At 52.0% G+C, this 25,604-nt stretch overlaps 4 protein-coding genes across 8 annotated transcripts; 2 read left to right on the plus strand and 2 right to left on the minus strand.

Moving 5' to 3' along the window:
* Window positions 1-2,853: 2,853 nt before the first annotated feature.
* On the minus strand, window positions 2,854-3,462 carry LOC135403900 (keratin-associated protein 10-8-like). Its single transcript, XM_064638331.1, has one exon. It carries the CDS (start codon window positions 3,460-3,462, stop codon window positions 2,854-2,856), a length of 609 nt encoding a protein of 202 aa, XP_064494401.1.
* Window positions 3,463-7,679: 4,217 nt separating this feature from the next.
* LOC135403883 (uncharacterized) lies at window positions 7,680-9,957 on the plus strand. Its single transcript, XM_064638287.1, has 2 exons — window positions 7,680-8,094; window positions 8,802-9,957. Exons 1-2 carry the CDS (start codon window positions 7,818-7,820, stop codon window positions 9,155-9,157), a joined length of 633 nt encoding a protein of 210 aa, XP_064494357.1. The 5' UTR covers window positions 7,680-7,817; the 3' UTR covers window positions 9,158-9,957.
* A 2,155-nt stretch (window positions 9,958-12,112) lies between these two features.
* On the plus strand, window positions 12,113-19,418 carry LOC135403884 (keratin-associated protein 21-1-like). Of its 5 annotated transcripts, XM_064638288.1 has the most exons (4): window positions 12,115-12,329; window positions 12,415-12,611; window positions 16,785-16,872; window positions 17,566-19,418. In XM_064638288.1, the coding sequence occupies exon 4, from the start codon at window positions 18,649-18,651 to the stop codon at window positions 19,000-19,002; it is 354 nt and encodes a 117-aa protein (XP_064494358.1). In that variant the 5' UTR covers window positions 12,115-12,329; window positions 12,415-12,611; window positions 16,785-16,872; window positions 17,566-18,648; the 3' UTR covers window positions 19,003-19,418. The 5 variants fall into 5 exon arrangements, 3 of the variants coding, with proteins under 3 accessions (XP_064494360.1, XP_064494358.1, XP_064494359.1); XR_010425519.1 differs by lacking the exons at window positions 16,785-16,872; window positions 17,566-19,418 and adding an exon at window positions 14,430-14,598 and having other exon boundaries at window positions 12,113-12,329; XM_064638290.1 differs by lacking the exon at window positions 16,785-16,872 and having other exon boundaries at window positions 12,113-12,329; window positions 18,628-19,418.
* LOC135403885 (keratin-associated protein 19-2-like) lies at window positions 14,256-16,372 on the minus strand. Its single transcript, XM_064638292.1, has 2 exons — window positions 15,899-16,372; window positions 14,256-15,253 (listed from the first exon to the last, which is right to left on the minus strand). Exon 2 carries the CDS (start codon window positions 15,230-15,232, stop codon window positions 14,948-14,950), a length of 285 nt encoding a protein of 94 aa, XP_064494362.1. The 5' UTR covers window positions 15,233-15,253; window positions 15,899-16,372; the 3' UTR covers window positions 14,256-14,947.
* Window positions 19,419-25,604: the final 6,186 nt, after the last annotated feature.

Consider the following 25,604-nt stretch of genomic DNA (forward strand, 5'->3'; position numbering starts at 1 on the left):
CACCAGTTTTAGGTTGACAGTTTGGAGCAGGGGAAGCCTCGTGGCTCCAGAGCATCAGGAATTTTAAGGATGCTTGAGCATTTCCCCCTCACTAACAGCTGATTCCTGGTTCCTTCACTGAAGGACAGGAAAACCCCAGCCTGGTTTGTAGGAGACATCTGAAATATGATGTTCTGCACGGGGTGGGGGCATCTGAAGGAGGGATCCTTATCCTATTTCCAAGGGCCTGGAGTGCCAGGACAGGGGGGAATGGCTTCACACTGACAGGCAGCAGGTTTACATGGATATGGGGAAGAAATCCTTCCCTGGGAGGGTGGGGAGGCCCTGGCACAGGTTGCCCACAGAAGCTGTGGCTGCCCCATCCCTGGAAGTGTTCAAAGCCAGGTTGGAACAACCTGGAATAGAGGAAGGTGTCCCTGCCCATGGCAGGGGGTGGCACTGGATGAGCTTTAAGGCCCCTTCCACAGAACCGCGGTGAAATGCTGCCTCTTTAAACGGCAGGAATGGGGGGCTGAGCCCTTCCGAGCTCCCTGCAGAACTCCAGCCCTTCCACGAGCGTGCCAAGGGCTCCTCTGCCCGTCTCCTCCTCCCTGGGTGCACCCACAGCTCGGGCTGGGCTGGGCTGCGCTCGTTAATCAGCAGTTAATTACAAGCAGCCGCCGCTCAGCTCCCGTCACGCGTCAGCTCATCCCAAACACCTCCGGGAACGGGGCGGAGACAGGAGGTACCAAATTCCTGCGGCTCAGCCCCTGCTTGGCCACGGGATGGAGCTGCAGGACCGGGGAACGCTTCGGGTCGGAGGAGACCTCGAACATCTCGTTCTGGTCCACGAGGGACACCTCCACTATCCCCAGGTAACTCCGAGCCCTGTCCAGCCTGGCCTTGGACTCCTCCAGGGCATCCCCAGCTTCTCTGGCCAATACGGGGGGGCTCATATACCGTTATTTGGCATTAAGTGACTGAGTTGCTGTTTGTTTTCAGCCCCAGACCCCCGGGGCGGGGCTGGGTGAAGGTGCAGCTCCCCAGGGCAGGTTGGCCTTGCTGCTGGACCTGTGCTGCTTCCAGCACAGCTCTGACCCGATATTCCCTGGGCTGGCCCACCCAGACCACACATCATTGTGACTTTAACCACCTCGGTGCATCTGTCTGCCTCTGCAGACAGCCCTGAGAGCTTGGTAGAGGTTTCTGAAAGGCAGAGACACTCTAAATGCCTCTCTAAGTACTCAGCCTCTTTGTTTTTTAATTCGGAATAATGAGAAACGTGGCAGTTGCCTCCCAGCTTATTGAGAGAGCAGACGGCTGCCTTCCCAGACACATTGAGATGCAAATCACTGCGAGTTCGGTCGCAATGCTTTTGTCCGGGAGTGGGAGAGCTCGGCGGAGTTGGGGGAATGATGCAGAGGGAGGGAGGAACCAGAGAAGTTCCTCAGATGAACGCGCAGCAGTGGCTCCCTGGGACCACTGGGACCTCTGGGACCACTGCCCTGAAGGTGCGGGCGAAAAATCCTGAGAGGAGCAGGAAGGGATCCTTTGTTCGTGTTGCTGCTGTAACCTGGGGGTGTTTGGGGCAGTTCGGTGTGGAGCCCTGAGCCCCGGGAGTGTCTGTGCCTGGGGCTCCCTCCTGCTCCCCGAATCCATCGGCCACACGAGGGAGCGCAAGGAATTGCTGCGGTGCCGCTGACAAGTGCCCGAGGAACGATTTAGGGGCAATTTAATGGGGATTTCGCGGTGGATGGGGTGGGAACACCTCCCCTGGTGAGCAGCTCAGTGTCCCACGCGTGGAGCTGTGTGGGGTTGGAGCTCTGCCCTGACAATTCCAGTGCCTGGGACTTGGCGATTCCCTGGGTTTGTCACCCCACAGCTGCCTCAGCTTCCCTGGGAGTTGTCTGGAGACCCTCTGTGGGCAGCTGGGGAGTTATTCCTGGCCCGGGTTGGAGTTGGAGTTTGTCTGTCCCTGGCTGGGGATTTTCAGCTCCCAGTCGAGTGTGAGAAGGGATGGGGGGGAAAACCCAACCCCATTGGAAAGCAAATGGTTGGATGCAGTAGAGGTTTTATTGTGAGATGTTGGGGATAGAGAATAAAGTCATGCAGACTAAGAACTTCCAGCTGTACATCAGAGGTGGATGTTTAAGCAGTAAGTGCTTCAAGAGTGAGTTGCTTCACACAATAGACCCCCTTGACTTGAAAGTCAATTTCTGTTTTCCCCGTTTTACATTTGTTGTCTTATTTCTGTTGATGGTGTAGAAAACAAAGTGCAGGATTTAAATAACAGAGTCACTGAGGTTGGAAAAGCCCTCCAGGATCATCGAGTCCCCCCTGTGCCCCATCCCCACCTTGGCCCCAGCCCAGAGCACTCAGTGCCACAGCCAGTCCTGCCCTGGGCACCTCCAGGGCTGGGGACTCCACCACCTCCCTGGGCAAAAAACCCCCATTTTCTTCACAAATTTTCCTCTGGTGCAAAGTCAAGAGCAGAAGGAAATGTTTATTGTTAGCAGGACGAGCAGGAAAGGCCCCGGTTTTTGTTGGCACTGGGGCTGCTTTGATGTAACATCATCTGTGTGAGTGACTGTGCCCTGGTAAAACTCACACCTCCTTTACACAGCAGGGACACAACTGTCCTCCTGCAGCTGAGACCTGGCCCGGGGGGGGCAAGAGACTGAGGATAGGAAGAGATGAGACCTCTAAATCTAATACAGAGCATAACAGAGAGGATTCACTGAGGGCTGGGTTTTAGAGGTGTCAGGATGCCCCAGAGCTCTGGTGGTTCCAGGAGAAGAGTCGTGCTCCCGAGAGCTGGTGAGGGTGAGTCTGGCTCTTCACCCCCTGGGTGTCCTGTGGGCACCTCCCAGGGGTTTATTGCTGCCCACAGTTGTACTGGTAACTGTTGGACCACTGGTACGAGTAAGGGTAGGAGCTGTGTTGGCACAGGGGAGCTGGGGTGCACACCTGAGGGGCTGGGACACACACCTGAGGGGCTGGGACACACACCTGAGGAGTGGGGGCACACACCTTGGGAGCTGGGACACACACCTGAGGAGTGGGGGCACACACCTTGGGAGCTGGGACACACACCTGAGGAGCGGGGGCACACACCTGAGGGCACCTCTTCACGCCCCCCTGCCCACACTGGGACAGGCAGAGCTGCTCCCTGCCCGTCCCCTGGGGCTGAGGGAAGGTCACAGTGCAGGGGTTGAGGCTCCTGGGGCTGCAGCAGCAGGAGGAGGAGGAGGAGCAGGAGTGACCTTCCACCACGTGTGTCTCCACGCAGCCCGAGGAGCAGTGGGGGCTCTGCAGGGTCCTCCTCAGGCTGCACACCTTGGCAGCCGTGGGGGCACAGCCCGGGCACTGCACACACTTCACCACCCCGGGGGGGTGGCACTGCTGGGGGAACACGGGCGGGGGGCACTTCATTCCAGCCGGGATGTAACGCTGCTGCCTGTACTGGTACCTGTAGTAGGACATCGTTCCGGGGGAATGGGCCTGGAAAACAAATCAGGGGAGAGGGGTGAGGGAACTCCCTGCAGGTCTGGGGTGTGGAACTGCTGCTTGTGCTGGGACCTGGAGTGAGACACGGTTCTGGGGGAGGAATGAACCTAAAAGAGCCAAGTAGGGGAGAAAAGTGAAGGAATTCCCTGCAAAGCGTGCGATGGGAATTGAGGGGCCCAGACCTGGACACAGCACTCGAGGTGCCCTCCTCCCCAGTGCCCAGCACAATCCCTGCCCTGCTGTGGGACATCCCAGCTCTCTCTGCCACACGTGGAGGACCCAAGGAGTCCGTTCCAAGGATGTGATTGAGCACAGGGAAGTGCTGAGACCTTGGATTTCCTAATAACAGTTTAAAATCTGCCTGTAGATCAGCTTCCTCAGCACCAGCACCTGGCTCTGGGGCATCTGCACCTTGCAATTTGGTGGCAGTTGACTCTGCAGATGTACAGGACAACTCATCCCATTCCACCCCTGCCACGGGCAGGGACACCCTCCACTGTCCCAGGCTGCTCCAACCTGCCCTCGGACACTCCCAGGGATGGGGCAGCCACAGCTTCTCTGGGCAACCTGTGCCAGGGCCTCCCCCCCTCCCAGGGAACAATTCCTTCCCAATATCCAACCTGAATTTCCCCTCTGTCAGTCTGAACCCACCCCCCTTGTCCTGTCACCCCAGTTCCTGAGGAACATCCCTCTCCAGCTTCCCTGCAGCCCCCTCAGCTCCTGGAAGGTTCTCTGAGGTCTCCACACAACCTTCTCCTCTCCAGGCTGAACATTCCCAGCTCTCCCAGCCTGTCAAAGGCTGATCCAAACCTGGCTCCTGCTGTAAGAGGGAGGCAATAGTAACTCTTCTAAGGAAGAATCCCCCCAAAAGTGCACAAAAAAGGGTCTCAGACAGGCAGAAGCCTTTTCCAGATAAAAATTATCAGTAATCCACCCCAGTCTCTGATCTGGATTGTGAAGTTCAGCTGCCAGCAGAAATAGTCACTTGAACCACTAAAATAAGTGGAGAAATGTAGAAGTCAGTTTTAACAAAGCAAATTAAAGATATGGGGACCTAAACAGCCAGATCAGAGTGGAATCCACATCCCAAATGGGGTGAGGTTCTGTAAATCTCAGGCTCAGCTTTAAAAACCTGTATCTGCCTCTGCCTTTAGAGAAACCAATCCCAAATAACCCACAAACCCAAGAACCTTTGAAAAAACCCTCCCTCTTAATTCCCAGCGTCAGATATTTCTGCAGGGTCCAGTTCCCAGTTCAAAGTGCCAACAAAATGTTATTTTCCCAGTTAGAAATAGAAGGAGGCAAATAACTTACCGAGCTCGCAGTGGAGAGCAAGAACTGGACTGAAAGCTTGGAAAAGGGTGTTTTTATATGGTGTTTTTATAGTCCTTCAGACCACGGAAACCCTGAGCCACTGTGGATCAGATCCTAATTAGCTACGGGGGGGAATTTGTTCCTATGCCACTTTTTCACTGGCTGTAATTATTTCACTCATTTGTGCTCGTTAATGCTTTGGTATCCCTAAATCCCATGGAAAACACCTCACACCCCAGGGTTGGTTTCGTTTTAAACCTTTATGGGAGACGGAAAAGCCGCCTTTTATTCCATTGACCTCATTAGTTCCATCAGGAAATGGATCCCTCTCCTCTCAGAGCTGCTTTTTGCAGCCCGACAGTCCAGAGGCAGCAGCAGGAGTGGGAGATGCAGCTTCTCACTCCGTTTTTCCTGCAGCTGAGTTGCTGGGACGTTGGGAACGTGGCTTTGCAAAGGGAGGGACGGAGCCACCACTGCCCTTGCAAAATGTTCCATCCCGGCCACCCCAAAGCAGGGAGAGCTTTCCAGTGCTCCCATTCTCCTGCCCTGCGACCATCCCCAGAGCTCCTGCCCGGCTCCCCGAGCTCAGCTGGGGCTGTGCTGCTGCTCCCCGTCCCTGTGCCTGGTCCTGGTCCATCAGCAGAGAGGCTGTGATGTAATTAAGAGCCTTTGATGTCCTGAGACGCAGGCTGTAAATTGGCTGAGTGCTGGCATTGCTCATCCCGGGCTGAGCTCGGCCCATGTAAAACATTAATGAGCATTTGGGAGCAGTCTGAAGAGGTCCTGTTGGGAAGGTGCTATTTAATAACCCGTCAGTGCTACTCTTGTTTTATAGACAGGTGTAAACAGCTGTCTGTGCAATCCCAGCTCTGTCAGGAGTGTCTTCATTTATCAGAGCCCAGGTGTCTTCATTTGTCAGAGCTGAGCTGTCTCAATTCAGCAGCAGAGCAGAGCTGAGCTGGGAGGTGAGAACAGGCCCTCACACAGGTCCTGCCACTCTGTTTATTCTTTTTTCCCCTTCCCAGCTCGGAGCATCTCCTTAGAAAAAGTCCTGGTGCAGGCAGTGCTTTACCTCCCTGGTGAATGTACTACAGGGCTGTGTGTTCTGAGGGGGAGTGGAGTTCTCATGGAATGCTTTGGCTTGGGAAGGACATTGAAGATCATCTCATTCCAACCCCCCTGCCCTGGGGCAGAGGTTGGACTCGATGATCCTGGAGGTCTTTTCCCATCTAAATAATTCTGGGATCTGGTGATTCTGTTTTTTTGGGATGCATTGGATCACTGGTACCTGCCTGTTTTATGGAACAGTTTGCCCAAATAAATGTCTTCAGAGAGCTCCCTCCCCCCATGTTGAGCTCTCACTTGGTCCTTTAAGGTTTTATCCTGATGGATGATTTTTGTGTTTTGCATCGTCAGTTTTCAGGGTGCTGGGCTTTGATTCTTCAGCTTGTTTTACCTGGGAAGTGGAGCTGACACAGGCCCAGTTCTGTTGTCTTCCCTCCTGAGCTGCTGAGTCCTGGCTCCCTTCACCCCCCGACTCATCACTTTTGTCTCCTCCCTGTCCCTGGTTGGAGTCACAACACCCTCGTTAAAAACCATCCACGTGCCAGCCCCGGTTGTGTGGGGCACTAATGAGCTGTTCTGATGTGCTCTGAAAGGCTTTCAGAAAGCCTTGGTGTGATTGTTGTCAGTGTTAATCTCCATGTTCTGATAAATCCACCCCACAGTGACGTGAACCCCGAGCAGTTTTCTGCAGAAAACAAATCCCAGCAGTGGGGATTCCTCTCACACTGGAGGAAAGATCTTGGCTTTGAATTATTAACAAATCTCTAATATAGGATTTAACATTTAGTTTTATCTTCAGCTGGATAAAACTGGTAATGAGGTGTTTAATTCCCGTGTGTTTGGGGAATTACTCTGGGGATAAATCGCTGCCCAGTCTAAGCTGAATCTCAGCACATGTTGAAATTCTTATTCAACACGTGGTTATCTTCAGTTATTAGTTGTGGCTGGAAGTGTCCAAGGCCAGGTTGGACAGGACTTGGAGCAACCTGGGCTAGTGGAAGGTGTCCCTGCCCATGGCAGGGGGTGGCACTGGATGGTCTCGAAAGTCCCTTCCAACCCCACCCATTCCATGATTCCAGGGTAGAAAATGCAGAGCCAGTTTTCCAGAGGAGCTGCAGATCTCTTCTGTCATCCCCAGACACTGTGACAGGGTGAAGATGAACCTCGGTGTGCAGTTAAACTGGCAGAACATCCCATGTTTTCCCATTGGAAACCTGGGCTGAGGTTTCAGCTGCACAGCAGCCCAGTGCCAGGGGGGCCAGTCCTGCCCTCAGAGTCATTCTGCTGCCAGTCTGGTGAGATATCCCAGAGCAGCTGGGCTTGGAAGGGACCTCTGCAGTCACCCTTGCCATCCTTGGCATCGGTTGCTGACTCAGTTGGGTGTCAGAGCAGCTCTGGCTGATGTTTAACAGGATGATAACCTGCATTCCATCAGCAGCTGGGCTTCCAGAATGCAGCTTCCACTTGTTGTTCCACAGAGTTGCTGTTACAGTGGCTTTTGGTGCCCTTTTAATTGGAGAAGCGACTCACTGGCAGAAATGCCTGACAAGGTCCTGCCTCAGCCACACCCTGTTTATGGCCTTTTTGCCATCCCCCTAATCCAGCCATGATTTACAGCTTCACAGGGCATTTAATTCCATATAAAATGTGCTCTTGCCCTTCTTTCCTTTTTTATGGGTAAAACATGTGAGAGAATCGTGTCCAACTGGGAGAGCTGCCCTGACTGACCTGGGGCTGCAGCTCTGTCAGTGCAGGAGTTCTGCCCCGTGCCAGAGCTCTGACCAGGCTTTGGATTAATCTGATTTCACACAGAACCCAGTTTATCCCCCACTGTTTCAGCTCCTCCTGGGCTGAGCTGAGTGTGTTCTCACCCAGGAAAAAGGCTCATTGTCACCTGCCCAGGAACGAGTCCATTCAGGGAGCACATCAGGGGTGAACCACGTGAGCACGACATGCAGTGTCCCCTCCACGTAAAGCTGGGAAATAGCAGGGCCAGGAAGGCAGTAAAGGACAGGTCACGCAGGGACAGACTGATAATTACAAAGAGTGATTTATTTACACCAATTGACGTCCATACCCAGGGCTGGATCTCCAGAGAAACGTGCTCAGAGATTGATCAGGATGTTCTGCCCGTGCTGATTCATGCCCTGGGCACTCTGAGGGCGAGTATAAAAGGGCTCCCCAGCAGATCTTGGCAGATCATTCCTCTGCTCTTCTCTTGTGCTGTAGGTAAGTGACCCCTGAATTCCTCTCCTGGCAAAGCCTGAGCGTAGTTTTAAGGCAGAGTCTTGTGCAAATGTTCTGGGATCAGTCTGAAGGTTTCTTGGATGTGGTATTTGGTGCTCTGGTCTAGTTGATAATGTGGTGATGGGTCAAAGGTTGGACTTGATGGCCTTAGAGGTCTTTTCCAACCTTAATGATTCTGTAAATGAATAAATTAGTGTTCAGCTACTGGCTTTGGTAAATGCAAATCTGGGTGAGATCCAAGATTTGGACTCGATGATTCTTGTGGGTCCCTCCCAACTCACAATATTCCGTGATCCTGGGATCAACATTTCACGAAGGCTTTTTCCAGATGTGTTCAACACAAGGTTTATAGGGTTTTTTTGGGTTCAACATGAGATTTATAGGGGTTTTGGGGTTCAACATGAGATTTATAGGGGTTTTGGGGTTCAACATGAGATTTATAGGGTTTTTGGGGTTCAACATGAGATTTATAGGGTTTTTGGGGTTCAACATGAGATTTATAGGGTTTTTGGGGTTCAACATGAGATTTATAGGGTTTTTGGGGGTTCAACATGAGATTTATAGTTTTTTTCTGGGTGATGAGCCACGAGAGCTCTGCCTTTCCCTCGAGCCTCTTTGCAGCCTCTCCTCAGCACGTTTGAGGGCGCAGCTGCTGAGAACTGATGTCCTGTGTCCCTGCTCTTCCTCAGATCCCCTCAGACCCTCCCTCCTGACGATGGTGCTGTCCCGGAGCCCCTGCACCGAGGGCTCTCCCTCGCCCTGCGGGGTGGCCGCGCCCCAGCCCGTGGCCGAGAGCTGCAACGAGCCGTGCGTGCGGCAGTGCCCCGACTCCACCGTGCTCATCTACCCCCCGCCCGTGGTGGTCACCTTCCCCGGGCCCATCCTGAGCTCCTTCCCCCAGCAGAGCGTGGTGGGATCCGCAGGAGCCCCCGAGGTCGGGGCTGGGTCTGGGTTCGGGGCCGCCCGCACCCCCGGCGCTTCCCACGTCTACGGCGGGGCCCGCTGGGGTCGGGGGTACCCCGTGGGGAGCTGCAGGCCCTGCTGAACCCACCGGGGGTCTCTGCCCAGAGGAGAAGCCCAGCGGGGTGCAGGGACAGGGCTGAGCCCCAGGGCACAGCGTCCCGGGAGCGTTGAGGGTTTGGGGGGCACGAAAAGCATCTGCAGGTGTTTTGAACGCCCCAGAAATCCATTTATGTCCTTCTCAGATTGCCCTGCCTGATTTCCTTTTTCCTAATCCTTCCTATCTTTCCAAGTGTTCTGTTCTTGATGCTGTGGGCTGTGTTGCTAATTCCTTGGGGGCTTGTAGGGATCTTTCTGGCTTTGAATAGGTTTAGATTAGATATAATGAAAAAATTCTTCCCTGGGAGGGTGGTGAGACCCTGGCCCAGGTTATTCCATGGGTTGCCCATCCCTGGAAGTGTTCAAGGGCAGGCTGGATGGAGCTCTGAGCAGCCTGGTCTAATGGAAGGTGTCCCTGCCTTTGGCATTGGGGTGGAATGGGATGATTTTTAAGGTCCCTTTTAACCCCAACTGGGGTGGAATGAGATGGTCTTTAACCCAAACCACCCTGTGCTTCTGTGACTGTGACAACATAAAGGGATCTGCTACGAGATCCTCTTTGGATCCCTCTGTAGACTCTTCTCTGGCTCCTGGTGGATAAAAGGGGTTGTGGTGTCAAGCAGCCCGTGCCCTGTGTCTGTGCTGGGTGCTCAGGGCTCCCCATCAGCCACTCCAGGAGTCATCCTGCACCAAACCATGGGCTGGGGGCAATCTGGGACCTGGACTGTGTAATCCTGCCTCTGTATCAGCTGCTTCTTCCTCATTAAACACGACATTGCAACACGTTGTTGGCCTCTGTGTGTGTGTTCCCTCCTCTGCTCCCTGCCCAGGTGCCTTTGTGCTGCTGCACCAGCCTGATCCTGGCAGGGGAATGATATTCCCGAGGGATTTGGCAGTGGGTTGTCTGTGCATCTCCTTGGCACAGCAGCTCTGGGCTGTGGGTGTCCCTTCCCTTCCCACATTTCTGGTCCTGCTCAGCTCTGAGGAGCTTTTTGCTCAGTGTTGGCTTTCCTGGCCCCTGTTCCTCGGTGTCCTCAGGCTCAGCCTCCCCAGCCAGGCAGTGACACAAGGGAGCAGCTGGATGGGCAGGGTTGGCATTGCCAAAAAGGGTCTGCAACCAAGTGTTATGTGAGAGCAGCTATTTTTGAGGGTAAAAATTAAATTTCTGGCTTTACTGCTCTGCTCAGTGTTTTACAACAATTATCCTGTCCCTTGTTCCCTGGGAGCAGAGCCCGACCCTCCCCGGCTCCCCCCTCCTGTCAGGGAATTCCAGAGCCAGAAGGTCCCCCCTGAGCCTCCTTTTCTCCAGGCTGAGCCCCCCCAGCTCCCTCAGGAGTCCTCCAGACCCTTCTCCTGCTGCTCCAGCCCCTTCCCCAGCTCTGTTCCCTTTCCCTGGTCCCGCTCCAGCCCCTCTGTGTCTTTTTTAAGGTGAAGGGCAACAACAGAAATGGGGTGTGCAGAAATGGGTGCTGATGTTCACTGCAGGAATTATCACTTTCCTCAGGAATCTGTTGATAATAAAGGTTTCCCAAGCTCTCCACGCTGTGCTGTGTTTGAAATGTTATGTGGTCTGTTAATAATAGAACCAGGGTAATTAAGCACTGCAGGGTGACCTGAGAATGTGGGATTGTTTCAGAGCAGTCACTCTGTGCAGAATTATTGTCCTGCTGTGGAAGGAAAACAGAGCTGGCCGGGCTCTGTAAGGGTGTGTAATTGGCTGCTGGTGAGTTCTGGAGGAGGTGATTAAACCAGATTCTCCCCAGCCACAGAAACCCTTCCCTGCACAGGAGAAATCCCCCAAACCTCCAAAGCCAGAGGAAGGGACCTTTCTTGTCATGCTAATGGTGCATTTGGGAATGAGCTACAGTTTGTGAGGCCGCTCCAGTTGCACTTCTCGTGGAATATTTTGAGATCTTCAGTTACCACAAAGCAGCAAATTCAGTCAAATGAGGAAAATTTGCCAATGTGGTTTTTTTGGGAACTGTTTATGATACTCTTCCTTTTTTTGCCATGAAAACTACTCATGTGAACTGCCCTGAGGACTGAAGATATCAAGTATCTTACTAAGCAGATTTAATGTCTTTTTAAGATAGAAGCATTTGCTGATGTCTGTTAGGTTCATTATGGAACCTAATTATCAGGGTTAACAGTAATTATGGGTTAACAGTGTTCATTTAAATATGTTGAATTTTGGAAATCTTGTTTCTCTCGTTGCTTCCAACAAGGCCATTGTTTTCCTGTATCATGTCCCACTTTCCCTTCTCCTTAGAGGTTTTTTTTTTTTTTTTTGAGAAATAATTTGAAAAATGAGCCCAGTTTGGGCACTATTCAGGGGCCCAGTTTCTCATTTAGGACAGGCTTAGCCTTTAAAAGGGATTCTGAGTCTTGCAGTGAATCTCTGTGCTGGAGGCAGGTCCCGAGGCATCACCTGTGTGGGTTGTTCCCAAGGTGCATTTAAATTCCCCACAGTGCAGTAAATACATCCTGCTGGGACTGGTGCACAGGAAATTACAGAGGTGGTTTTCTGTTAGTTAAATGAGGCAGCTGCCTCTGTTATGATAATATCTCAGCCAGGAACAAAGTTCCTCTAATCATCCACCTTTTCTTCAGCCTGGGGACACGAAAGAATTCCAGATTTAGTCTCTTCATGAAAGGGACCTACGAGGAAGTCAGAGAGGAAATGTTCACTGGGAGGTGGATGACAGGACAAGGGGGGGTGGGTTCAGACTGACAGAGGGGAAATTTGGGTTGGATATTGGGAAGGAATTGTTCCCTGGGAGGGTGGGGAGGCCCTGGCACAGGTTGCCCAGAGAAGCTGTGGCTGCTCCATCCCTGGGAGTGTCCAAGGCCAGGCTGGAGCAGCCTGGGATAGTGGGAGGTGTCCCTGCCCATGGCAGGGTTGGAATGAGTTGGCCTTTGAGGTCCCTTCCAACCGAAACCATTCCATGATTCTGTGACATAAACCCAGGGAAATGCTCTTCAGGCACCACTGGAACGTGGGGGGGAACTCAAAGCTTCCTGAGATACGGGGACAGATCCACGGGAAATGAGCATTGGTGCTGTTGGCTGATGCTTGGGGGGCCCTGGAAGTGGTCTGGGCTGGAATTCCACAAAGAAATGGGACTCCTTGAACCAGCCTGATGTGCTTGAGTGAATGGGTGATAAAGGGATGCAGCCCCAGTTAAAGGCAGAGCACCCTGTGAGGGCATCTGGGGTGAAAAATTCCTTTTCCTCCCTGTGTAGGCTCCAACGTTCCCCTAAGCCTGACCTGCAGCAGAGGAGGAGCTCCTGGATGTTCCCTGGATCCCTGGGGGGCTGAGCTTGCTTGGCTGGGAGGCTGCAGGGAGCTGCCTCGGGACACCCCCAGCGCGGAGGGGGAGCCACAACCGTGACATCTTCAAAGCAGAAAGGGACGCGAGGTGGCACCCGGGTGGCTCCAGGTCAGTGTGGTGGAGGGAGGTGAAGGCAGGTGAGAGGTCTGGGAAGGCTGGGGCTGCCAGGAAATCACCTCCTGTGGGTCCTGTTCCCCGGGCTCTGGGCGGGGGCTGCTCCCGCTGTCGGAAGCGAATGGGCCGGGGGGGACGTTGGAGGGGAAGAACCACCATAAATAATGCTGGGGTGGCAAACGTGGACAGGGACTGGGGTTAAACTGGGGCCAGAGGACCCTGGGGCGGGCTGAGAATTCCACCCAGACCTTTGGCTTTCTGGGTTCTGCTCCTGTTCTGTTCCTGTTCTGCTCCTGTGCGTCGCTGCCGAGGCCCTTCCGCAGGTGCCGGTGGGAAAAGCCCCGTGGGCCCCAGGGAGATAAGCTGGATTTATAGTGTTGGGAGACTCCACCATTTCCTAATGTTTTCCCGGGGGAACCCAGCCCATTTTGGTGCTGACAGCAGCCAGCAGAAGGATTACTGAGCATCTCTTAATAGCTCTGCAGTTTCAAAGGGTTGCTCTGATTTCCTGCGGACGTGCCCTGCTGGCAGCTTTGGGTGGAGGTTCCTACGCTGACCCTCTTCCTGGGGCGCCCTGATCTGGGTCTGTCTTGCTCAAATTAGGACACCAGGAGGTGGTTTCTGAGGCAGCAGATGTGTCTCAGATGTGGCAGCTCCTTCCCAGACAGGGAAATGGAGCTGTGGGGGCTCATCCTCTGCTGCCGTCCAGTTCAAGGGCAAAGAATTGGAGGGAAATCAGTGACATGGATGTTGGACTGGAGGAACAGCATTTGCTGCTTGGGGACTGTTCTGCTGACTGTCCCTGGTTTTCTGCCCTGTTAAAGTGCTTCTCCAATCTCCTCCCTTAGTTCTTTTCTTGACCCTTTCCTCCCCTTTGCTCTGGAATGCAGAAGTGCTTCTGCAGGAGGCCACATGGGAAGAGAAGGGGTAGCCATGGGGATCTCCTGGAAGTCAGCCCAGAGGTGGCCCCTCACAGTCACTTCTGCATCAAGATTTGTGACTCCTGGTGATGCCTTTGATGTGTAGCTGGGCTTGCAGGGGATCCAAGCAGCCCTGTCTGGGCTCTGCCTGTTGAACCACCTTGTTCTGCGCCAGATTGTAATCTTTGGTGTTCTAAATCTAAATCAAGACTCCTCAGTCTCCTAGGGTGACATGCTAAAGGCTGGCAGGAACTCCCTGAAGAACCTGGCTGTTCAGTTTGCAAAGGAGGTGATCCCTCCAGCAGATGGTCGTGGCTTGGTTGCCTTTGGTCTTTCCTCTCAGGTGTCTTTGACCTTGAGTGTCACTGCCCTGGCAGACCACGAGACTTCCCCTCAGTCTCCTGCTTTTTGAGATCTCTCTTGCTCAAACACAACCCCCAGCTTTGCTCCAGGAGTCTGTGTTTGGGGGTACAGTCAGTCAGCTGATGCCTCTTTTTGGAGAAGAATTTGGGCAAGCCCAAGGTCACAGGATAGCTGAGGCAGAACTTCCTCCTACCTGGGGAAATGAGTCAGGGCAGGAGCAATCCAGGTGGAGATGTGGTGATTGTCTCCAACAGCTGGAGTCTGGAGTTCCCTCCTATCCCATGGCTCTTTGGAGTGGCTGGTGGTCCTTTTTAAGTGGTGTGTGAGCCCAGACAAGAGAAGACCAGACACCTGATGCAGCTAAACAGAGTAATTTTAATGAAGATGAGAAACAGGGAGTTACAGAAAGAACAAGTTTGCAGAGATACAAAAGGGTCTTCAGCAAGCAGAGAGTTTCTGCTGGTGGGTGATGCTTTTCCTGGTGGGAGTGGTGGAGTTTGACAGCACAGAACAAGTTTCTTGCTCACAGAGTTGCTTGGAAGTCACGTTCACAGCCAGATGAGGCACAGCACGGACATGGAACAGGAGCTTCTCTACTAGATACTGTCTTGGGTGAAGTTAAAGTGGTTGCAGGAACTCCTACTACTATGACAATACCAAGGGCTTGTGAATTAAAACTAAAAGGCACTTTACTCACACCCAAGGTCTTGCTCTACTCCCCCAACATGCTCTGAAGGTGCCTCAGCTCTTGCTGCAATTCAAGTTGCCCTTTGGAGCTACAGCTGAAGAAACAGGAGATGTTAGAGAGGGTTACACGTGGAGTAGTTACACAGGGAGTAGTTACACATGGAGTGGTTACACAGGGAGTAGTTACACATGGAGTGAGTGGTTACACATGGAGTGGTTACACAGGGAGTAGTTTCAGGCAGTCTGGCACCCACGTGTCCCCCTGAACTCAGCCAGGGGGTGGGCACTGGGCGTTCTCAGCCCCAGAAATCAGCCGTGAGTCCGTGTCCTGCATTTCAGTCCTCGGTTGCTGTTCCTGCTTCAGGAGAACCTGCCCCCGAAGCGAGAGAAGGGGTACCCGTACCCGTACCCGGACCCGGACCCGTACCCGGACCCGGACAGGTCCCCGTACCCGTAGTAGCCCCCGTAGCCAAGGAAGCCCCTGTTCCCAAACAGGCTCCCAAAGCCTCTGTAGCCGTAGGGGCTCCCGTATCGGAACTGGTCCAAGGAGTAGCTGAAGGGCCTCCCAAATCTGAAGCCGGAGAGGTCGTCGTACCCAAACTGGGAGTAACACCCGTCGTCGCAGAAGTCCCTGTAGAAGGTCATCCTTTGTTGATGTTGGTGAGCCTGGAACACACCCAGAAATGAGGTTTATGGGCTGCTGACGGCAGGAGGAGAGGCTGGAAGGAGATGCAACTCCTTCCCTCCTGTGTTCATCCTCCTAATTACCTCATTTATTTTTCTGATCTCCCGAATCCCAAACAACTTCTCTAATTTGTTCCCCCCTCAGCTTTTGGAAATCGCTGACTGAACATGGAAAAGAAGGTTTTTGCCAACCGAGAACTGAACTTTCCCACTCCGGAATTCAGAGGGATTTTAATGAACTAAAGAAAAATACACAAATATAATCCAGAACTGGAAATCACTTTTGACTTCAAAATTATGGTAGAAAACTTCAAGTTTTCAGCGCTTTAAAGCCTAAATATTCAGTAAGCCCAGGAAAGAAGAGCAAAAAAGTTCAAGTGAAGGAATTCCCTGCGATTGCAGGAAATTTTGTGTTTGGAATTTGCTCCAAAATGACAAGAAATTGCTTACAGAAGGTCTGTACCTGTGCACAGACACACATTACATATGTCACATATATATGGACACACCAGTACCTTTTATAGATATAAATTTAATTATAAATATATATATTTTTACATATATCCAAGCACACACAGATATTTGGACAAACACAGAGACACGAGAGCAGAGTCAGGATGGACTTACCCGGTTCACCAAGGGGAGCAGTTGAGTGGCTGAGAGGAGTGAATACAGTTCCGGGCTCGGAGGTCAGTATTTATACCCTCCCGAGCTCCAGAGTTGTCCAGGGTATCTCATCAGACCCTTTGTCCCTCCAGTTGACGTCGGCGGAGTCACCGATTTTCATGTTTGCCGAGCTCGGCGTCGCGACACGTGCGTAACCCCTCCAGAATTTCTTTAATCTCGAAACGAGGAGAATCTCCGGGAAAATTGCAGGCAATTCCCTGTGCTTGGAGGGCTGGCAATAATTTGGGGAGACGTTCAGACCATTGCCTGTTGCGCAATCGCCTCGTGGCTGCTCCGTTGGCTTGGCTTTGGCGTCCTGTGGTGCAACAAGTTGGGGACCAAAGGCACGGGCTCGGCTTTGGTGTGCCGAGGAGGGCTGGAGCTTCCCAGCATCATCCTGACCTCTGCCTGCTTCCCAGTGACCCTGGGGGGTGTCCCTTCCCAGCAGCTCTCTGCTGGGACCAAAATCTCTGGATTTTGGTCTCAGGTTCTACAACAGCAGCGTCAAAGACGTTTTCCAACTGCCCCACGAACATTCCCAAATATCCCTTCCTATTTTAGAACATTTTTATGGAGGGGGGGATGGTTTTTGACTTTCATACAACAAAAGCAGCACCTTAATGGGGCTTGGAAACAAGAGACCTTGAAGTGTCTCGGAAGTGACCGTGTTATTAAATCTGGAGGTGTCTTTCGGTGACAAACTATTAATATTTAAATCCTGCAACACTTTGCAAATTGAAAACATTAATGAGTGTTTATGAAGTGCTTTGGTATTCAAAATTCTGAGGAAGCCTCAACATCCTGTTTGCTCATTATTACGCTTATTTTCCATTCAAATTAATGCCAGGAATTAGGTGAAGGTCACTCAAGGAGTCCTGCCGTGAACTCCGGTGTTCCTGGAGCTGGATACACGTGGTTGATTCTTTGTGGAAAAGGTATGGATGTGATTCTTTGGAAAAAAGCATTTAGAGCTCTTTTAGTGCTAATCTTTCTGATTTCTTTATTTCCACATCAAGTCCATACCTGAATTCTCCACGTTGTTGTGCTGAGGTCAAGCCCTTTAGTGAATTAAAGTGTTGCAAACAACGCCAGAGACATAATTTTTGTTGAAAACATTCTTTCTGCTCATGCAGCAACATGACTTCGATTCGTGAGCACTTTGGAGGAATGGAATTAAGATTTATTTATGGTTCTGGCTGTTTTTCCTCGAGTTGCTGAAGTTTGATATAAAACTCCTACATCTACATTTGCATTTCCTTTAAATGAAAAGCCTGTGTTGTGTTGCATCAGTTTCTAGTGAAAAACAAATATCCAATAAGTGGAAAAGCTTTCCTTTTTTACTGAAAATTTCTCTCTCTCCAATGTCCTTGAGAAGGCAGAAATGACTTTTATATTATACAGAAATGAACTTCAGTTTTCACAACGGAGACAATAAAATGGTATCAGGAATGTAGCTGGCCCAGAAAATTGGCAGATGAAAGGAACCTGTAATACGTGTGCCATATGGGAGGCTGGGAACACACTAATAATCCCAAACAATGAAGAAAATTATATTAATTGAAGATATGACGTGTACAGGCAAATTTGTTTTCCAACCAATAAGGCTCCCAAGCTTTTTGAATACTCAGGGCGTCTGAGATAAGCCAGGAGGGCCAGCAGGGAGTATAAAAAGGGCCGGGAGCTCCGGGCTCCTCAGCAGCTCCTCTGCCTTCCTCCTCTGGTTAACTCGGTAAGTTTTCCCTCCTTCCTTCACAGGGATTGGGAATTTTGCCGGAGTGATTTCTGCTGGGATTGGGGCTGCTCTGAAATTTAAGATTTCTCCGGGAATTTCTCTGAAATTCAGGGTTTGAGCTGCGCTGCAGGAGTTGGTGGGTTCAAGTTTTAAAGCTGGGGCTGAAAGGGGTCCTGTTGGTCCCTGAGGCTCCCTGATAAGGGATTATTAGGGCAGCAGAGGTAGAAATGGGTTTCCCCACCATGACCCTCGGTGGTTTTTTTCCATAAATCTCCTCTTTTCAGTGAGATCTGCAGGTGTGTTTGGCAGGACAGGTGTTCCCAGGTGTGTCAATGCTCTGTGGGTGGTTGTGTGTGCTGTCAGCACGTCCAGATGCAAATTAAAATGGGTGGAAATCACTGAAAGGGCACTTGGAGGGATGAACCCAAACATCACTTTGGGCTTGCTTGAAGACTTCCTTGGTGGAGCTGGGAATGCAGAGCTCCATGCAAAGCTGATGTCCTGAAAGAAATTTAGGGTTGTCCACTCCTAGCAGATATTCTCTAAGAAAAATCCTGAATCAGCAGCAAGGTTTTGGTCTGTAACAGGTGATTCCATGGTCAGGGTTTTCACCAGTCACAGAAAGGGAGAAAACCAGATAGTTTAAAGACAGGGTTGGACTTGATGGTCCTTGTGGGCCCCTTCCCACCTGGCAGATCCTGTGACTCTTTGTTCTTGGGGAGGGTCCTGTGCCGGGCTGAGAGCTGGACTCGATGGTCCTGGTGGGTCCCTTCCAACCCAGCACGTTTGTGGCATTCTGTGGATAAATGAACCCCAGAAATGGGCTGTCAGGAGGAGCTGAGGTCACGACGTTGCTCCTGCCCTCGCGGGACCCCTGAGGAAGTTTCCGGGCTCTGTCGCTGCCGTTGGGAATATTCACGGGAACGTTCACGGCCTCTCCTTCCCTCCCCGCCGCCAGGTTTGCCTCCAGCCCACAAAGATGACCTTCCTCCAGGGCCAGTGTGACGACGATTGCTACTCCCCCTGCGGCTACCGGGGCTACGACTGCGGGAGCCCCTGCGGCTACCGGGGCTACGGGGGCCTCTACGGCTACCGCGGCCTCTACGGCCTCGGCGACCGCTACGGCTACGGGGGCCTCTACGGCTACGGGGGCCTCTACGGCTACCGGGGCCTCTACGGCTCCGGGGACTGCTACGGCTACGGTGGCTACCGGGGCTTCTACGGCTCCGGGGACTGCTGCGGATACCCCGGGCTTTACTCGGGCCGCTACGGGTACCCCTACGGCTCCCGCTACGGCCAGAGGTACGGCTACGGGGGCTGCTACAGCTTGTGAACCCCGCCGGGACGGCCCTCGGGGGACGGTCAGCCCAAGCCTGGCCCGCAGGGCTTGATGGAGAACCTCGGCAGCAGAGGGTGTGCGGGGCCCCGGGCGCAGCGCCCGCCCTCCGCGGCGGCTTCGAGAGCTCTGCGCTGCCCTCGAGGTGCTTGCCGTGATCCCTCTTCGTTCTGCTCAGTGTCTGCTGCTGCTCCTGCCGCCCAGAGTCTCCCCTTGACCTAGAACCTGCTTCTCCTCGGTGCTCCAGTCCTCGGGAACCGGCTCTGATGTTTGCAATGATGTACAAAGCCTGAGCTCTGGCCGGGTGGTGGGCAGGGTGTAAAGGCCTCTTTGGGAATGTGGGCTCTCTGTTCTGTGTCTCTTTATAAAGTTCATCTGCCTTTCACTCGTATTAAAAACTTATTCTGCATCAATCCTGCATTTTCCTGGTTTTATTTTCCACTTTGTTTCTGAAATATCTTCAAATCCATAGCAGCAAACAGGGACAAATTTATTAACTTGCTGCGCCTCAGGACCTGCCTGTGGAGGCTTGTCCTCCTCAGGCTGGAAACAGGGACTTTTGGAGCTGCAAGAAACTTGAGCTGTGGCTCTGGATTTGCATGTTCCTACAACTCCAGGCTTTGGCTTGGTGGGAAATAAGTAATTCATCTCCAGATGCTTCGGTGCTGCTGTTGGGCCAGTGTGGTGTGATTAGGACATGAGCCATCACTGCCCGTGACCTGATATTGGACAAGAACTCTGGAACAAGAACACTGAATTTGCCTTGCAGGAATTGGACAATATTCTGCTCACTTGAACAGTTTTCTGTATTCTCTGTGCAGGTCTGGGACTAATTCTTTTATATTTGCAACATTATTATAAAGACCATTACAGCCTTATTGTGCTGAAGTATTAACTCCACCCCAGGTAAACCCAGCACATTTAACCTTAAATCTGGTAATAGTTTAATTAAGTAAATGAAAGGGAGAAACTGGGGCATTTCTTGTGTTTCTGGGGGGTAAAAGGGAAGAGTGTGTTTACTGGGACCTCAGTGGACTGATTTTCCAGATCCTTCCCCAGCTCTGTTCCCTTTGCTGGATGTGTTTCAGCCCCTCAATGTCTTTCTTTCCACGAGGAGCCCAGAACAGGACACAGAACTCGAGGTGCAAATACTTTGCCAGCTCTGGGGACAGAAGGTCCTTCCAGGATGTCACCACTCACCACTTTACGTGTATTCATGTAAAACAGGGACAGAGGCAAGAAAACAACTGGATCTCCAGGGTTTTTTAAATGCAGGAAGACTTTAATGCAGCAAGAAAAGGAGTTGGCACAGATACAGAAAGATTATAGTTTTGGGATACTGGAAGGAGCTACAGGAGGTGAGTCACTGCACTGGAGAACATTCCTTCTTGTTGGAGCCACGTTGTTCATCCTCCAGGTGCTTGTAAATCCAGATCAAAGGCGAGACAGCTGTGATCCTGCTCCATTACAGTCCTGCAGCACCTTACTGGAAGTACTCATTGAAAATGCAGATGACCCAAAATCTCCTATTGCACAGGGATGCAATATGAGCAGCTGCAAGAAGCTCCACAGGAATTGCAGATCGTCCCTCCCGTCGCTGACGGGGCTGTGAGGGCGTCTAAATACAGGAGGCTACCAAGAGGGTTGAGAAAGGCAGGGAGAAGCAGAGAGAGGGAGCAGGAAGAACAGAAATCCCCAGGAGTTTTTAGAGCAGGGCCCAGCTCCTCATCCTTGGTGACCTCGGCGGGGACTCGGCGCGTGTCCGAACTCCCGTCGGGGCTCAGCCCTCGGCCTGGGGGGTGCTGGGGGAGCCACGGGGGGTTCAGCAGCAGGAGGAGCAGCAGCCGTAGGAGTAGCAGCAGGAGGGGTAGCAGTAGCGGGTGCTGCGGGCGCGGTACCCGCAGCAGTCCCCGCAGCCGTAGGTGCGGCGGCAGCAGCGCAGGGTGCGGACGGTGCAGGGGCTGCAGCAGCTGTAGGTGCGGCAGCAGCGAACGCTCCGGTAGCGGGGGGAGCAGCACAGGGTGTAACAGGGGGAGTAGCAGCAGCAGGACATCCTGGGGGGGTGCAGGGAGGGAGGGAGGAGAACCTGAAACAGAGCAGGGAGGTCGAGGTTAAGCTCGGCTCGCAGCGGGTCGGCGAGGAGGGTTCGGGTGGAAACGTGGAGCAAATCCCTTTGTTCGGGTGTGATTCTCGTTTCACAGGATCACTGAGGCTGGAAAAGACTTCCAGGAGTCCAAGCTGTGACCCAGCCCCAAGCTGTCACCCAACCCAGAGCACCGAGTGTGGGAAAGGCTTCACTTTGCTGCGGTAACTTGGGTTTTGGTTGGTTTTTATGAGTTTGCTCTTCTGATTTTCCACGTTGAGCAGGGATATGTTCAGAGTCCCTGAATCCTTGAGGTTGGAAAAGACCTCCAGGATCATCCAGTCCCCCCTGTGCCCCATCCCCACCTTGTCCCCAGCCCAGAGCACTCAGTGCCATGGTCAGTCCTGCCCTGGACACCTCCAGGGGTGGGCACTCCCCCACCTCCCTGGGCAGCCCCTGCCAAGGCCGGACCCCCTTTTCCATGAAGAAATTCTTCCTGAAGAAGAAATGAAGTGTTTGTGGGAGTTTGATGTCCAAGCTCCCAGCCCAGGCAGCTGAGGTAAATCCCGAGCTCCAGATAAGATGTTTAGGTGTCCTAAATCTGACCTGGATCCCTCACAGCACTTCCAGCAGTTCTTAGAAGTGTTTATACACAACCCAGCAAGTTCATTAAAGTCTCAGCCCTCCTTGTCTGGCTTTAATCTTGGCATATAAACTGTTCCTTTTCTGTCTAACACTGGCTTTGTTGGTGCCAGTTCTAGCAAGGACACTGAAAATCCTCTGCTGCAGAGTGAAGGTTTAAATCCTGGATTGCTGCAGGTCAGAGCTGCCCCAGTGACTCCAGAGCCACTAAAACAATCCATGTGACCTGCCCATATTCATTATTGCCACATCTTTCCAACCAAAAGCCATTTCCTCCTTGTGCAATGGGCAATTCTGCCCATGAATGAAAATTTCAGGGTTTAAGTATCACCAGGTTAAAAAAGAAACACAGAACTTCTAACTAGGCTTCACATCTTCATGTCCACTCATCAATGCCCTCCAGATTAAAACATCCAGGGTAAAACCCTTGTTAGTGCAGGATTTATCCCCGAGTTAAAGGGACTGAGAGAACAGGATCTGGACTTACCAAGTTCACTGAGAGGAGTAAACCAAGAGGAGCTGTGTGAGGAGCACTGGGGTTGTGAGCATTTTTATATTCTTTCTTAGACCTGTGGAAGTCACCTCAGTTCTGCAGGGCAGTCACGAGACAAATTTGGGAAGTACATCAGCAGCCCAATTGCTATAATTGTTTTCCTCCCCGTTTAGGCCAATTTTCACATTCCTTGGGTGATCACACCCTGGGAGATTCTTTCATCTGAAAACTCTCCAGGACAAAGGGATTTTTGGGAAATCACCCCAGAGGACAAGTGGGGCTGGAAGTGGAGGCTGCACGAGCAGTCCCAGCTGCACGGGCGGCCCAGCTGAGGAGTCCAGGGCTCATTTCTTTAGGTTGTGCCCCTCCAAGGGAGGTGGATGCTGCACATTATGGGGTGATGTAAAACACCTGGGGAGGAAAGAAATATTGTCCAACCTGCTCAGGGCTCCTTCCGACCCTTTTGATTCATTTCCGCCACAATTAATGACAGACCTGCCATTGATTCTTTTCTACCTCTAATTTGTCCTGAGAGATGTCCAGGCCCAGAATCAATTAAATCAGCATCTGAGCAATGTGGTCAAGGCTCAAAGTCTGGTTTTCTTGGCCCTTTTCTGGGTGAAATTACTAGAAAGACTTTTCTGAGTCAGTCTTGGGGTATCAGAGGCATCGAGGAGGTATTTATGTCGTGCTTATATAGCTGAGATTCTCCCCCTCTGCTCCTCTCTGCTCAGATCCCACCTGGAATACTGAGGCCAGCTCTGGTGCCCCCAGCATCAGAAGGACATGGAACTGTTGGAGCAAGTCCAGAGGAGGCCACAAAGTTGATAAAGGGACTGGAGCCCCTTCCCTGTGGAGACAGGCTGGAGGGCTGGGAATGTTCAGCCTGGAGAGGAGAAGGTTGTGTGGAGACCTCAGAGCCCCTTCCAGGACCTGAAGGGGCTGCAGGGAAGCTGGAGAGGGATGTTCCTCAGGAACTGGGGTGACAGGGCAGAGGGGGTGGGTTCAGACTGACAGAGGGGAAATTTAGGGTGGATATTGGGAGGGAATTGTTCCCTGGGAGGATGGGGGGGCCCTGGCACAGCTGATCCAGGAGAACTGTGCATGTCCCATCCCTGGAAGTGTCCATGGCTGTGTTTGAGCAACCTGGGCTAGTGGGACGTGTCCCTGCCCGTGGCAGGGGCTGGAATTAGGTGATCTTTAGGATCCCTTCCAGTCCAAACCATCCCATGATTCTACAAACATAACACTGGGCCCAGGACCTGGAGCTGCAGAACAAATCCGGGATCCCTGAGGGTCCCCCCCAGGGGCTGCAGCAGGGAAAAGAGGGAGAGCAGTTTTCAGGAAGGTGGGGAAGGCAGTGGGATGGAGAGCACGTGTTCCTGGCTGGGGGAAGCTGAGGGAGGGGGTGGCTGCTCACCCTGGGCCCCCCTGTCATGGTTTGAGAGAGCCCCAAAATCTAAAAAAAACCATCTCACCTTAGATTGAGATGTGACAGGGGCTGGGACTAGGGAATGAGATTTTGGGGCTGTCTCAAACCATGACACCCCCCTCACTTCCCAAGGGCTGCTGAGGGGCTGGACCTGCAGGAGGGATTGTCCTGACCCAGGATGTAAAACCCGGGGTGTTTTCCCCAGGGAGATCCATCTGTGCCTCTGTCAGCCCTCACCAAGGGATGCCAGGGCTCGGTGTTAATGAAGCAAAACCTCGTTAGCCCAGGGCTTCCCTTCCCTGTGCATCCAGGCCCCTTTCAGCACCAAACCATCGGTGTTTAAATAACACAAACATTGCTAAAGTAACTTTTAATGACTGTTTTGGGAGAGCATTGATACCATAAATGCTGAGGAGGCTCAGCACTTCCAGAATGCCTGTTATTATCCTCATTTAATATGCAAATGAGGCTTGGCTCACTCCAGGGAAGGTCAGACAAGGAGGTATTTGTTGAGTTGAAAAAAAGCCTCTTGGCTTCGTGTTGGGCTCAGTTTCCTCTGGGGAGCCAGAGGTGGGGTTGAGGACCAGCATCAGTAAGTTTTGCTGTAAAATAATTAACATAATTTTACCTTCTCTACATTCTCCTGTCCCTTCTGGTATCTGGGATTTTATGACTAAAGCTGAGGTTGACCCAAAAAATTTCAAGGCAAAAGAAACGTTGTCCAGCTGAGATGAAAATAAATTAATGGTCCTCGATGGGGAGGGAACCAATTATATTAATTGAAGTTGTGACGTGTGCAAATAACTTCAGTTTTGCTGCTGTTTGTGCAGGTTGGGCCATTTCTGAGGGACCAAAGAACCTCCCAGGCTGCTGAGGGGCATTCAAGTGCCATTAATTGTCCTGGAAAGCCAAACACCTGCAGGAGGTTTTTCAAAGGTAACGAACTGCTCCCAATTGATCCAATATTCTGATGTCCCGAATGTTGGAAATCAGAAATTGAGCTGGAGAAGTGGGAATTCTGCACCTACAAACACGGGGAAGTGCCCCAGGGCTCAACAGACAGCAGAGTTCAGTCATTAAGTGGAAATATAATTTATAAAAACTCTTGTTAATTATAGAAAGATGGAGTCAAATTCACAGAGAATAATATATTGAGACATTTAGTGAGGAGCTGACTCATGAGAACAGGTTAAAGCTGTTGATCCCCACGAAATTTCAGTTGTTTTTCACCCTCTTCATTTACCAAATGATTTTTCCTGTATTATTCCTTCATTTGATGTATTTTTCCAGCTGTTCTGGGGTAGGATTTATAAACCAACAAGTGAAAAAATCCTGTGCTGAAAAGACAAACCATTTTGTTTCTTTCAAACCCCGAAATAGGAAAGTTTATGATTTGCTGCATCAACCATTAACTTCTCTTGAACTTTTAAACCAAATTTCTGCATAAACCAGAGCTGCTTTTCAATAAGAAATGAATTCCTGCAGCTGCTGAAGGTGACCAGCTGAGGGAAACATTGATTTGCATTTTAAGACTCGTATCAGAGAGAACAGTAAAAGGAAACTGTGGAATCCCAGAGGCTGGAAAAGCCCTCCCAGCCTATGGATCCCAGCCCATGGATCCCCCTGTGCCCCATCCCCACCTCGGCCCCAGCCCAGAGCACTCAGTGCCACAGCCAGTCCTGCCCTGGGCACCTCCAGGGCTGGGCACTCCCCCACCTCCCTGGGCAGCCCCTGCCAAGGCCTGAACACCCTTTCCAGGGGGAAATTCCTCCTCATGGCCAACCTGAGCCTCCTTTTGGGAGCTGTAGAGAGAATTTGGCCTCCCACCTGCAGTTTGGGGTTTGTGGGAGAGCTGGAGCTCCTGCAGCCTGGGAGGAGAAACATTTCCTGTTGGGAATCACTCCCCAAACTCCTCTTGTGGCTCCAGATGGCTCCAGCCTGGGAGCCCT

This window comes from Pseudopipra pipra, chromosome 29, assembly GCF_036250125.1.
Source record: "Pseudopipra pipra isolate bDixPip1 chromosome 29, bDixPip1.hap1, whole genome shotgun sequence".
Classification (NCBI taxonomy): domain Eukaryota; kingdom Metazoa; phylum Chordata; class Aves; order Passeriformes; family Pipridae; genus Pseudopipra; species Pseudopipra pipra.

What these genes read in the sequence shown, in the direction of transcription:
- LOC135403900 (XM_064638331.1), bottom strand. Translation starts at nt 3,462, where the DNA reads ATGTCCTACTACAGGTACCAGTACAGGCAGCAGCGTTACATCCCGGCT.
- LOC135403884 (XM_064638290.1), top strand. Translation starts at nt 18,649, where the DNA reads ATGACCTTCCTCCAGGGCCAGTGTGACGACGATTGCTACTCCCCCTGC.
- LOC135403885 (XM_064638292.1), bottom strand. Translation starts at nt 15,232, where the DNA reads ATGACCTTCTACAGGGACTTCTGCGACGACGGGTGTTACTCCCAGTTT.
- LOC135403883 (XM_064638287.1), top strand. Translation starts at nt 7,818, where the DNA reads ATGCAGTGTCCCCTCCACGTAAAGCTGGGAAATAGCAGGGCCAGGAAG. An exon ending in GCTCTTCTCTTGTGCTGTAG is followed by an intron (nt 8,095 to 8,801) that starts GTAAGTGACCCC and finishes GCTCTTCCTCAG; the next exon opens with ATCCCCTCAGACCCTCCCTC.